General features: G+C 30.8%; 1 protein-coding gene across 2 annotated transcripts in view; it reads left to right on the forward strand.

The window, feature by feature from the left end:
• The window catches only part of wb (wing blister), a 40,261-nt gene extending 28,264 nt beyond the window's left edge, over positions 1 to 11,997 (forward strand). Inside the window, exons 6-19 of one of the 2 annotated variants that reach the window (XM_070640421.1) lie at positions 3,864 to 4,154; positions 4,210 to 5,278; positions 5,339 to 5,594; positions 5,654 to 6,044; positions 6,111 to 6,328; positions 6,389 to 7,403; positions 7,461 to 7,921; positions 7,976 to 8,734; positions 8,796 to 9,863; positions 10,225 to 10,386; positions 10,446 to 10,899; positions 10,968 to 11,101; positions 11,167 to 11,389; positions 11,578 to 11,997. In XM_070640421.1, coding sequence (XP_070496522.1) covers positions 3,864 to 4,154; positions 4,210 to 5,278; positions 5,339 to 5,594; positions 5,654 to 6,044; positions 6,111 to 6,328; positions 6,389 to 7,403; positions 7,461 to 7,921; positions 7,976 to 8,734; positions 8,796 to 9,863; positions 10,225 to 10,386; positions 10,446 to 10,899; positions 10,968 to 11,101; positions 11,167 to 11,389; positions 11,578 to 11,732 — 6,656 coding nt within the window. In that variant the 3' untranslated portion in view covers positions 11,733 to 11,997. Of the gene's footprint in view, positions 1 to 3,863; positions 4,155 to 4,209; positions 5,279 to 5,338; positions 5,595 to 5,653; positions 6,045 to 6,110; positions 6,329 to 6,388; positions 7,404 to 7,460; positions 7,922 to 7,975; positions 8,735 to 8,795; positions 9,864 to 9,938; positions 10,198 to 10,224; positions 10,387 to 10,445; positions 10,900 to 10,967; positions 11,102 to 11,166; positions 11,390 to 11,577 lie in introns of those variants that run through there. The other variant, XM_070640422.1, reaches the window with a different exon arrangement.
• The last annotated feature ends 2,565 nt before the right edge of the window (positions 11,998 to 14,562 follow it).

The following is a 14,562-nucleotide window of genomic DNA, read 5'->3' on the forward strand; positions in this document are numbered from 1 at the left end:
CTCTTAAACACACCTCTGGAAATATATGACCGCCTAAAAACCACAAATAGAACATTTAATAAATCAGATTTAATGAATCGGAGAAAATCTTCTTGACATTTTTCGCAATTCAAAACATTTTTATTTATTTATATTTCATGACAAGAAAATTTAAAAAAATAAATTTTTGGATCCCCTAAGGAAAAGAAATCTTTGTATAAACGCTTGACCCAACAATATTATTTATTCAAGAAGTCGCGTGAATTAAATGAATTTTTTTTAAGATGCACGCGTGAGAGAGTGAGAGAAGAAAAGAAGATATATGTTATGAATGAAAATCAAGTTTTTTTTTTCTTCATTCCAACATCAGCAGCACTTTTTATTATTTCATTTACTTTAAATTTCAGAAATGAAATTGTTTTATTTATGAATGAATTCGTTTGAAGCATTGATGGTTGAGTTAATGTTTATATTTAGCAAAAAATTATACATTTGATGATGTAATTAGAGGAGGATTTTTGAGATTCCTTTTATCCATTTTCGGAATTCTTGATTATAACATACTTGTATAGCATCTTGACATTTGAACGTTTCAAATGAATGATTTTAAGCTTTATGTATGTACATGGGAATTATATATATATTGAGATATTAAAGCAAATTAATAATATTAAGATGATTGATAGCTTTGTAGCAGTAATTTCTTTTCAATTTCAAACAAAAGTGAGTAGAAGAGAATGTTGTTTGAAAAGAATGAATACTAAAAGTAAGAAAGTTATTGGGTTAAACAAATTAACGGTTCATTCAGCAAAGTTCTCACACATTAATTTATAAAAAAGGAATGAAAGAAGAACCAAAAAAACGTAATTCAAACAGAAATGTGAAGCAGTCAAATTTAATAGATTATGTGGTTGATGTTAATGTGTGCCTTTTACACTCATTAATTATCCATTAAGATCATTCATCATTGGAATTGAAATTAAAAAATATACAAAGAATTCTGAAGCAAAACTCCATTTCAATTAGGAAAAAATTGTTATTCTTCTCTCTCTTGTTTGATCACCGTCGTTATTTTTTCATCAGTGTTCTTAAGGTATCCATATAATGACTTATTTATTCTTTAAAGGCAGCATAAAGTAAAATGTTTTCACCTGATGCGAATTTCGTCTAAAACGTGTTCTTTTTTACATCAGTGTTTCTGTAACTGTGCTACACGATACATCGATTATGTAAATTGTTAGCTGTAACAGACTGAAGATCCCAACAATCTTAACGTGTCATCTAGAGCCATGTTTGAGAACCACTATTCTATATGCTCATTAAATGATGTTCCTATATTCTGATATTTTAGCACTTTTTAAACAAAGTTTTTATTCCTTTTATTCTTATACATCTCAGATTTTATTGTTACCATTTGGGAAAAAAATCAAAAGCATTGAAATCAAGCTAAAATGTTTACAAATTGTAAAAGAATCTATCTATACATTATATTTACATTCGATAAAGCCATATGGTAATGAAGTGTGTAATTCTATCTAAAGTGAAAACAGGCTAAAATTGATAGGCTCTTAACCATTACAAAGCTGTTCGTTCATTTATTGAAGATCAATCTTTGTTGTCATGTTCTTGTCTTGAAGGCAATTATTTATTTATATTTTATTCAGATACAAAGATGCCGTAGGTTTAAAAACTTAAAATTATATTAAACTAATGAATTTTAAAATGAGATATTGCATGATAAAAAGTTACATTTCTTTTATAAATTCAATTCAATGATTCAATAAATTAAAATATAGCGAAAAAATTGGTAGAAATTGATTTATTGTTTTAAACGAATGTTGAATGTTGAATGTTTTAATATGAGTAATGTTTTAACTAATAGATATCACATGGTTTACAGTTTTTGCTTGATCTTGCTCTTTTTTAAAATAATCAACATAAATTATTTAAAGTTTCAAACAAAATATTAAAATGATAACATATGTTATGGCTGGTTTTGTCGTAAGAAGAATAAATTATTGTGAATCTAAATAATTATAATCTGCGAAATGAAGCAGAAAGAAATTTGAGATCTAAAACTACACAAGCGAATAAATTTTTGGATGTCTGTAAAAAATATCCATTAACTTAATATTCAAGTTTATACATGTCAAAAATAAAAATGATTTGATTTAGGTTGTTGAAATTAGAAGCTTATAGTCATTTAGTTACAAAATGATCATAAATATTAAAATAGTGACACGATGATTTACTCAATCTAGATCTTGCAAAGCCATTTAATTAACACTTTCATTCTGTCATCTTAAGCGAAAAATTAAAAAGATTTTAGTTTCAGTCTTATCTCCCAGCTTTTGATCGTAGTGAACAAGTAATGAAGGAAAAAAAATTCAAACTGGTTTTTTAATATGAATAAAAAATTGTTCACATTAACCTCATCATAAGCACAATTAATTTCCTTCATTTATCTTTTCGGTTCTTGTTTTTAATTATTTATGAATCTCTTTTCAATATTTTTATTAAATGCTCTCTTTAAGATAGAAATATTTCTTCGCTTTACATAACAACATGCAATGTAATGTAACTTTTGACAAGAGTGTTTATTGGCTTTCTGGTGGTTTTATGGCTGTTTTACTGTAGAGCTAAAACAGCTTCTTTAGATGTCATATTAACCCGAGTGACACAAATTAAGAAGGCACTGAACTCCGCAAAACCTCTTTAATTAATATCGACGCAAAGCGGAGGTGGCTTCCATTTGGTATTAATAATGGCAGTTTAGCGGAGTCTTAAAAGCTTCGTGATGAAGCTATCTCCTAATCTCCATTTGTGTCGCACGGCTAAGGAATAATCATTCAAAATCCAAGTCGACTTCGAGTTCTGGTGTATGATTCCAGATTCTCTCCTTAACAGACAATGAGCATGCTCTCAAGATCTTACTAATTAAATTTACTAAATGAGTGTGCTAGCGAGCGTACTCTACACTTGAGAGCATGCTAGCAAGCGTACTCAGCACTTAAGAGCACGCTCTTTGCTTTGCTTTGCTATGGTCTGATTTCCGCCTTACAAATTATTTTAATTTTTTGGGGTGATTTCCAATTTCCAAGCCTTGAATAAAATGATGTTAAAATTTTTTATCAATAAAAATCACGATTCTCAATTATAATTATTCTTAAAATTTTTGATTGAATGGAGCAATTTATAAAAATAATGTTTTTCCATTTCTTTAAAAAAAAAAAAAAAAAGAAGCCTGTGGTGCAATGTGGTATCGGCTAAGCGTGGGCTAGTACAAATTGTTTATGTTTAGCGAGACCACTATGAATGAAATAAATGAATGAATGTGCATTCATGTTTACCATGTTAAAATTTGATTAACAATCATTTTCAATCTTTTTTGTTTTTTAAATAAATGACATGAAAACAAAGGTTTTCCTACATAACTTTCTAACTTTTATGTTTTGTCATAAAAGCTCTCTGGAAAAAAATGGGGAAATGATATTCTAATCGTTTTAGATGCGCTGGCCTGCAGTTTACTACTGTACCTTATAGTTCGTCGAAGACACAATGCATGCGTTATCTGCCTGCATGCCTGCAGTTTTGCATGTACCCTATGCGAGAGAACGCAAGGATTGTGGATTCTCTTTAAAGTTTTTTTGCTTACGACTTAGTTATGAGTTCAAGCGACAGAAAAAGGAAACTGAGTAGTAAAACTAACATCTATAGTATTCAATTAAAGTATTTTGGAAGTCACGTTATGTATTGAATTACAGCATAATATTTATAATATAAAGTCACATTTATTTTAAGAAAACAAACAAACTGAGCTTAATCTCCTTATAATCTACATTTCACAACATTAATAAATAAATCTCTTTAAATTCAATTTTCAGGTTGTAATTGTCATGTCAGCGGATCTGAAGATCGAGTATGTAATTCAAAAACTGGTCAATGTAAATGTCGTCCACATGTCGTTGGAAGAACATGCGATCGTTGTGAAAACGGATATTGGAATCTAGATTCAAAGAAAGGATGTGAAGAATGTTTGTGCAATGTTGATGGAAGTGAACATAATATATGTGACATTCATACTGGTGAATGTACTTGTAAAAATGGAATTGAAGGTGTAAAATGTGATAAATGTAAAAATGGCTATTATGGATTTTCCTCAAATGGATGCAAGAGTAAGTTTAAGATTTGGTTCTTAAAAGCTATATAAATTAATTTATATTTATTTAGAATGCAGCAATTGCGACAGTTCCTCTAAAATTTGTGACCAAGAAACAGGTCGTTGTGTATGTCCACCATTAAGTCATGGAACTGAATGTCAACACTGTAATCCAAACACTTGGGGTCTTGTACCTCTGAAAGGATGTAAAAACTGTGAATGTACTTCTATTGGCTCATTGAAACAATTATGTGATGTTGTTACGGGACAATGTGAATGTAAAGAAGGATACACTGGACGGAATTGTGAATATTGCGCGAAAGGTTATTATGGCTATCCAAATTGTCAAAAATGTAATTGTGACATCAGAGGCTCTAAATATAATAGTTATGGAGAAATAATTGAGTGTGATGAAAATGGACAGTGTCCATGTAAGGAGCTCGTCACCGGATTAAAATGTGATGAATGTCGTCAATCAACATTCGGATTATCACAACATAACCCTAATGGATGTACCAGATGCTTTTGCTTTGGTAGATCTCAACAATGTTCTCAAAATGATTTAATATGGGGTCAAGTGAGACTTATGGGACCACGAAAAGTTACTGTCCAATATATTACTGAGCAACAGAGTCGCTATAATAGTGAAATAGAATACATCGTTTTATCTCATATTAAGAACAATCACATCTATCGAGAAAGTGCGGAAGTGTCAACATTTAATGGTCTTTCCATTTTGCCTGGATTATCAGGCGATTTGACAATTGGATCACGTCGAGCATTTAATAAGCCATTTTATATTGAATTACCCAAAGAATTTTGTGGCGATAAAACTGGTAGCTATGGAGGCTTCCTAAATTTTTCACTCACAAGTTATGAATTCAGGTCTGTTTTGGATCATGAATATTTGCACTATCCATTGGTTCAAATGCACACTCATCATCACTTAACTTTGAACTATTATCAAACAACTGAGCCAAAAATAGAAGGAAATTCATACAGCATTGTTTTACATGAAACATATTGGAGACATGCTGCAAATGGATACAACATTAGTCGAGCGATAATGATGACTGCCTTACAAAATATCAAACACATTTACTTACGAGTTACAAGTTCATCAGACTTCATCTCTGTCACGTAAGTGTAACCAATTTTGATATTTTCAAAATAATTGACTATTTTTCACCTTCTGTACAGACTCCAAAATTCAACGATGAGCATTGGACTGGTGCGAAATGGAAATAACAATGCGGCAATGGCCTCTGGAATTGAAAAATGTGACTGTCCAGAGATTTATGCTGGAGATTCTTGTCAAGATCCAACAGATGGATATTATAGATGGCGAAATGTAACAATACCTACAAATATGCTGGAAGATCTTGTTGGAAAGATTGTTCCGTGTGAATGTAATGGAAGAAGTAGCACTTGTGATAAAGAAACTGGCGAATGTCTTGTATGAGAATTTTATCTTCGTGGTTTGTAACATTTCATTGAATATTTTAATTATTTTAGGATTGTCAAGACAATACCGGTGGATTTAGCTGTGAAAAGTGCGCAGAAGGGTTCTATGGACATCCAGATGGTAGTGGATGCAGAGCTTGTCCATGTCCTGAAACTAATAAGAAATTTGCCAAAGGATGCTTTGTTGATCAACAAGGTGTATCATGTTTCTGCAAGGAGGGTTACACAGGTGCATTATGTGATCGTTGTGCGAAAGGTTATTTTGGTCAACCGCATGAATCAGAAGGAAAATGTGAAAGCTGCGATTGTAATATCGAAGGAATAGTATCAGATGAATGTGATTACTTGAACGGACAATGTAATTGTAAGAAAGGTGTAACTGGAAGGCGATGCGACAAATGCGAATTACCTCGACATTTACTTATTGATTACGAATGTCAATGTAAGTTATTTTGAATGCCTATTTCTATACGGAACTATTTAATTGCTTTTTTTTTATCTTTTAAAGTATGTGACAACTGCACTCAAACATTACTCAATAGTATTGACGCAATGATGGACAGTTTTAAGTTCAACTTAGATGGAGTCGATTTGCATACAATAAAAGCACCATGGTTCAAGCTAAATGAGCTAACAAATTTAACAAATATATATTCAGACACATTTGATGATTTCTTTCAAGCTGTGGATGCTGTTGACAATTTTAATGACATTGCAACAGATGAGGTAGATTGCTGTTCATTTAAGAATTATACATTTTATTTTCAAATTAAATTATTTTTTTAGCTTTTGCTGCAATCAGAAAATTTACAAAATAAAGCAAATAGATTCATCACAACAATTGACAAGAAAACTAAGAAGATTGAAGATTTGAAAACCAAATCTGAAGATTTGATTGCCGATGCTCGAGATCAATCAACATCGATTCAAGAATCAATCATAAACTTAGAGAGTTATGGTACAAGTGATCATCATATTAAACTACCAATTGCCTTAAAAGAAGCTAAATTATTCTTGGACGATATCATTAAAAAATCTCAAAATGTTCCTATCATTGATGAAGTCACTAAATGTGCTAATGATAATTTTGAATTTTGGTCTGAGGAATTTAAAAATACAAAAGAACAAAAAGATAGAGTATTGAAGTTAAGGAAGGATAAAGAAACTCTTCAGAATCGAATAAATGATTTTAAAAATTTAACACATCGAGTATTTAGAGATTCATCGGAAACAGAGGCATTTATAACGAAAAATAAAAATGATTTTGAGAAACTAAAAGAAAAAGCAGCAAAACTTGAAACTCAGGCACTAGAAGTAGATAAACTTTTAAATGAAGACGTTGTTGCTGCATCAGCATCGCGTTTAGAATCGGTTAACGACAATTTGAGCAAAGCAAAAATTACCAATGATAATTTAATGACTATTTATGATGAAGTCGATGAAGCACTTTCTAATAATAATGATGAAATAAATTCAATCAAAAACTCGCAATTAACTCAGGCACAAAGACATGCTCAGGATTTGTCAGATCGTAGTAAAGTCATTGTCAATTTATTTCAGCATAGTAAGGATGGAGCACAATTGGCTGTTCGTGCAGGAACAGCATACACTAAAATTGCAGAATCTATTGATGAAGCAAACAAAGCTGCTGATAAAGCATACGAGGCTGCAGTTAATAGCAATCAACAATTAAATCCAACAGATCCAGATGAGGAAACAATGTTAGAAAAAGGACAGGACTTAGCACTGGAGTCTATTGCTATACAACAGGATGCTGAGCAACAAGCTGAAAAAATTAAGAGTAAGTGCTTTAAAATCTTTTAAAAATTCATTAATATAGCAAAAATAAATATTTCAGCACTTAAAAAACTTCTAAATCAGCAACAGGAGCTAGTCAAAAAAATGAGCAGTACAATTCACAATAGCGGTAAACTAAATAATGAAATGTCATCTCTCATAACAAAACTATCAAATAATGAAGCCAGAAATAGTATACAAGAATCAGCAAACCTAATAGATGATGTTTTAGAAGACATAAAAAATACAGACTCTGAGGTCAATGAAGTAGGTGATAATGTATCAATACTGAAAGAAAAGTTAGCTCTACTTGATCCAGAATGGGACAGCAAATTTGGATTAGCCGAAGAGCAAGTAACAAAGACATTAATTGATATCAGAGAAGCAAATCGTACATGGATTACCAATGAGGATCGAATTAAGAAACAACAGGAACGATTTGGTGAATGGAATAATTCAATTTCAGCTAAAGTTCAGGAACTAAGAGATAAAATAACTAAGGCTAAACATGCTGCAGAAAATGTAAAATAATAATTTCAAGCCATAGATCATGTAATTAAGTTTGTTTATTTTTAGATTCGAGTCTCAATAGAATCATCAGACGATTCATGTGTACGGTCCTTCTACCCACCAATTACTGGCGTTTCAATATCAAATCAGATTGTTATGACATTCGCATTAAACTCTATGAATATAAATTCACCACTAATATTTATACAAGGAGATGATGGAAAATTCTTATCCCTTGAAATGTTCAACCGTAAAATATATTTCATATGGAATTTAGGTGGTGATACTGGCACAATTATACATCCATTAGAAATTCAAACACGCGATCCAAAATATGACGATGCATGGTATAAGATTGAAATTTCTCGCAACCTTAACCTTGCCAGCTTAATTGTTAGTCGAATGACAAATAGTGGAACGTTTTTGTCATCGAATCCTGTAAATGGTGCTACAAGTTTGAACTTTACAAGATTCTCAATTTCAAGTCATAATCGAATTTATATTGGTGGAGTTCCTGATAATTTGAGACCAAAAGAAATGCAAATGAAAAATGGTCTTTCAGTAATTATTCATCAGATTTTCATTGACGATAAGCAAATTGGTTTATGGCATTTTGCGTCATCTGAAGGAAAATGTGAAGGAGCAATGTTAGGTGCCACAGAATCATCAGACAATTCCAATTCACGTTATTTCAATGGAAATGGATATTCTGTTGTTTATAGAGTAAATTCACGTCCACCTCGATGGGATATTTTCTCATTGCAAATAACATTCCGAACAATGGATGAGAATGCCTTGCTATTTTTAACAGTCGATGAAAAAAATGTAAGTATCCATGAAGAAAATGTCAACTTTATTCTAATTAATTTTTTGATGAATTTTTTAGAACCGTTCGATTTCATTGACAATACATGAAGGTAAATTAGTATTTAGAATTGACTATGGTGATGAGTCCCTATTAGAAATCAATACAACCAATCGTTATAATACTGGAAAATGGGTAAGTGTGGAAGCTGCTCGACAATTTACAAAAGCTGGAAATACAGAAAATGGAATGTTGAAAGTAAATAATGATGATGAGCATAGAGGATCTCCATCAAAACCAGTAACGAAAGCAATGCTCCCAAGTATAGCAAAAGCACCATTTTATATTGGAGGAGTATCGCCAGATTTTAAATCTGGCACAACAAAAGCGCCTGGAGCTGAGAATGGATTTATTGGCTGTATGCGTGATCTTCAAATTAATGGAGAAATATTTGATCCGCTTGAAAGTCAAAACTTTTACGGAATTGAGCCTACGTGCAAGCAAACAATCAATAAAGTTGGATTTTATGGAAATGGATATTTGGAAATACCATCGCATTCATTTAAGACCAAAGGAAACTTTGGATTCGTTTTTCGAACACTACAATCAGATTGTTTATTATTATTTTCTGGTTATGCACCTCAATCTGCTGATGATTTTGATTCAAAAGATGAACGTGGAAATTATTCAATTTCATTAATAAACGGCCAAATTGTTTTTTGGGTCGATGCAGGAAAAGGCAAAATTGAGTTAAAAACAAACTCAACATACAATGATGGAGAATTTCATGTTATTTATGTGAATAAAAATAGAAAGAAATTCGAATTGCGTGTCGATGATAATTTAGAAGCTGTCAAGAGTTTTCAAGCTCCAACACGTGTCAACAGTCCCGAGGAATATGGATTATATATTGGGGGTGCACCAGACTTTCCCGAGTTTGACAATGTATTTCCCACATTTAATGGATTACGTGGTGCAATAAGAGATCTTGTATTTAATAATAAAACAATTTCATTTGATACTGCCATTAACTACAAAAGTGTCAATTTTGGTGGCTATGGTCCAAGTATGGGATTAAATTCTGAACAGGAAATTAAGACTGAACCAATTGCAGCCAAATTTAAGGAAGTAACTGAAGGATGTCAACGTGTAAGTATTTTTTGCAAACTTTATAGCTTCTAGATCACTAACAATTAACACTTACTAATTAATTTATATATCTAGGATGATTGCGGGGAAACAATGTAGATAAAATAAACCAATGTACACACACTGCCTTTAAACTGTTGCACAAACTAACTAAATTTAATTACTCTTAATTCTGCTATCTATTTCGTTTGTATAAAAAACATTATGCTTTATTCAAAAAAATACTTTCTATGCAATAAAAACAGAAGAAAGATTCTTTGATTGAAATAAATTTCTTTTCATTGTATAAATTCATTGCTTAAAAAAATATCATGTATAATAACAGGATTGAGACCAAAATCGAATTTTTTTCCGTGACTAGGTTGGCAGTTATTCGTATGAATCAAATGCATTTAAATTTGGAAATGTTCCATATAGTTACTCAATGATACAAGTGCATTCACGACCAATATGGCATAGAAATGTTAACATACAATTTGATTATCGAACATTCTATCCTGATGGGTTTCTTTTTGCTGTTCCTGTAAGTAAATCAATTTTTAATTACAAAATTGAAGTTAATTATTTTTTCTTCAAAATTAGGATTCAAGAGACAAACCAAAGCATTATCTATACCTATACCTTAGAAATGGTAACATATATCTAGTTCTTCGTGGTCGAAAACGAGAAGAAATATCTGTTCCATTAAAATCTAATAATGGCCAATGGCAGCATATCGCGATAGATGTCAAGAATCATATACTTACACTAACAGTATCTGTTAATGGAAAAAATAAAAATGAAGGTCAAAAAACCTTAAAAATACCAAAGAAATTTTTCGCTTCAAATACTTTCTTCATTGGTGGTCTGCCAATGAATGCTCCAAATTTGCATCGCGAAATTATTACTAAGAAGGATGACTTTAAGGGATGTATCAGACGATTTACTGTAAATGGAGTAACACAAGATCTTACAAAATATTTTCATGGTTTGGGTCAATGCTTCCCTCGAATAGAAAAAGGCTCATATTTCTCAGGAGATGCATACGCTGAATTCAGTAAGACGATATTGATGAAAAATAAGTATCAGTTGATTAAATAATTTACTTTGTATCTTTAAAAACAGAAAACGAATTCAATGTCGGCAAGCATCTAGAAATTGAAATGGATTTCAAAACTTCAGAGTTAAATGGAATCCTGTTAAGTATCTCTGAACCACTAGGCTCTCCAAGTCTTTCAATCGAAATTTCCGATGGAGATGTAAGAATATTAACAATAAAATCTAAAAATATTGTGACTTATTCTAATCACTTTATACATTACAGTTAATAATGTCATGTGACTTTAACAATAGTGAAATATTACGTGCTAAAGTCAAGCTAACTTCAAAATATTCTATCTGTGATAATAAATGGCATAATATTTCTGCCTTTTATGATACCCATCAAATAGCATTAAGGATTGATGATAAGGAATCTGTAGTTGCATCAAGTAAAAATATTGGAAAATTGCTTACGAGATCGCCTCTTTATATTGGCGGTATTCCAGGTAACTTTAAAGTTCTTATAATTATACAAATAATTGAAGTTCAGGTCTTTGTCGTTTTTCAATACCATAAGTTTATCACTTGCCTCTACTTAAAACTATTTTATTGAAAAACAAATTGCCATTTGATTAAATAAATGGTGATAAAAAACATCTTTTTTAATCACAAAATGTGTTTCTTTATTCATCAGAATCATCAACATCTCGTTCAATTTTAATGCGAGAAAATTTCAAAGGATGCATACGTAATGTTAAATTAAACTCAGGCCATAATGGCTTAGAAATAATTGATTGGATTGACATGCATAAACTTCACAATGTTCTCCTCAACGAATGTCCAAGGTAACAATCCGAGGAGTTCAAGTCCATATCATATTTATGTAAAGGCTCTTATTAATGTACAAACTAACTAATTTATGATGAGATTTATTTGATAAATAATTAGTTTAATAAATAAAAAGAAAATTTCAAAAGCAGCAATGACAAATAATAATTCTCATGCTGATTGATGTGTTCAAAGATAAATAAATTTAGTGTTTTTAAAAGCCAATCTATTTAATTTATTGATTGATGTAAAAAAAGAGAAAAACATAATTTTGTAACATATTTAATGCCATAACAAAAAAGAAATCACAATAATTTGTTATTTATTTTTTGCATAATAAAGAATTAATTTATACAAATTCTGTATTTATTTTAATAATTTCAGTAATTCTCGAGTTAGAAGAATTTCATAACTTTCAGATGTAAGGTAGTTACAAAATCAGATTTTTTCAGTTCCAGAAATTCTTTTCAGCAAAATTTAAAGGTTACTCACCATTCCTAAATTTTTCCGATGTCTACCATAAGAATATTCTCATATTTCTATCGAAAAAGGTTCTTCATAAGACTATAAATCACTTTAAAGTTAAAATATAGAAAAATATACATTTTGCATGAGTTTTTCGCGATTTTTCAAATTTATTTTATTAAATAAGTCAATTTGGTTAATTAATTAAAAATGCTGTTCCAGATGGACGTTACTCTGGCATGATGCCGACTTAAACCAAACTCGGCACCAAGTCAGAGTCAAGGTTTGAGGTCAAATTCGGTTTAAATCCGGCATCATGCCAGAGTCACAACGGGCACGTGTCGGATTTTGTATCGATTAATCGACTTGTATTAAAAATTTTTAATTGAATTATCAAATTTTCTACAGCTACAAATATGAACGTTTTTAATACTTTTAATAAATTACAATTCTGTAATCAAAAGCAACATCATTAATAAATGAGTAAGTAACAAATTTCATGGAAACAATCCTAATGATAACTCAAATATTCCATTTAAATTTAAAGCAATAAAAAATAGATCTTAATAATTTTTCAAAGACATCCTTTATTTTTATTCAGTTCATAACTTTATGTCATTCCTGACAAAATTGTTGAGTAACTTATTCTGATGATTCATAGTCTGAAGATGCTTCTTGTTTTCCTTTTTGGAGTTTGCCATGAGCAGGTGCTTCATCGGAGTCTTCATAACTGGAGCTGAATTCTGCATTTGCAAAAGCAATCAAGAAGAAGACGAAAAAGAAATAAGTCAAGAACTTCATTTTGAGATGGATATGTTTTGTACTCTGCAACGGATATTAAGTATCTTCAATTGAATTCTACGTCTATTTATTGGATTCAATACAAAAACTTTTAAATTTTATTACAATTACTGCTTAAACAATACACTCATCATTTGAAATACCAACAAAAAGTAAGTAGAATTATTTCCATTTCGCACCTATCAGTACTTCCAAATTTAAAATATTAAAACTTTTACTATGAACTTACTAGAAAGTTTAAATTGTATATAAGTTCATTTATATACTTAATAAAATTTAACTTAAAGTTGCAATACAATTATTCGTAGAATCTTACTTTACAGTTGATAATACTTTAAATAACTAATATTATCGATATCTTCTTGATAGGACTTAATTGTATTGATAAGCGTATGTTCCCCCCTCCATTATGATACGACACATGTGTGTATAAACTTTTAAAGCTTTTCCTAAAACTTTTCAAGCATATTTTTATATAAAAGGATAGATCTTTTTGATAGCACCACGTTAGTTACCGTTTAGTAATCATCAACCAGTTACGATGAGAATCACTTTTATCTTACTTGTAGTGCTCGCTTGCATCGCTCTCACACTTGCCTGTGACAACAAATGTCAAAAGAAAAAGGCAAAGAGAGCGGAAGAAAAAGCTTTGAAAAAGGCATGTAAGGAAATGAATGGAGGTACAAAGATTAAGTTGGAAATTGATTTGGATGGAGCATGCAGAGGTAAATGCAAGAATAAGAAGAAGAAGGCCAAGAAAGCTGGTGAACCAAAAAAGAAGATTGTCGTTAAGAAAGAAGGTAAACCAAATCCACCACCAGCAGCAGCAGCACCAGCACCACATGGTGGTAAATGAGTTCCAAATTAATTCTTTTAAATAAGGAAAAATTGAAGGGTTATTAAAGGATAGCAAACAATAGATATTAAAGTGTTCTTCGCTCAAATTTCATGTTATTAGATGTTTAACAACATACATCTTCTTAACTTTCATGTTTATTTTATTCTCAATGTAAAATAAAATCTTTAGAATCAAAAAATATTCTCATTTATTTATTTTTATCTAAGAATCCCGGAAGTCGGGGGACTAGAATTATTTCAGTTTATAGAATTGTTCTCTACATTGAGTACCAGGAAGCTCAGTCATTTTTGCTATCAACGAAGGTACAATAAGCTCAAATCCAAGCTTCAGTCGATTGTTTCGTTGATTTTTTTTAAAACAAACAGTAAAAATCGATTAAAGTTCAATTTCGAACTTTTCATTTAGAGATTTAGCAAATATGATACAATAATTGATTAATAAATGAATTTACTCTGCCATCTCGAGAGATGGACGTCGAAGAACTTCAAAGACTCCAATTAACCTATTTAATTAACCAAATAGAAGCCACTTAGTTTGACTGCTTAAAATAGGCAGCTTCCATTTTGTTAATAAAGAGGTTCAGCAGAGCCTTCAAAGTTCCGTAGCGGAGCCTTCTTCACTTGTGGTGCTCGTGCTAAATATACAAAATAAAGTTCTAGCCGAAAACTAAGCTTCAATTCAGGCTTCAATCTCTGATTTTTATAAACAATTTTTTAGGTTTTACAA

The sequence above is a fragment of the Chironomus tepperi genome, unplaced genomic scaffold, assembly GCF_022539635.2.
Source record: "Chironomus tepperi strain 1889 unplaced genomic scaffold, CSIRO-AGI_Ctep_v1 contig_219, whole genome shotgun sequence".
Classification (NCBI taxonomy): Eukaryota; Metazoa; Arthropoda; class Insecta; order Diptera; family Chironomidae; genus Chironomus; species Chironomus tepperi.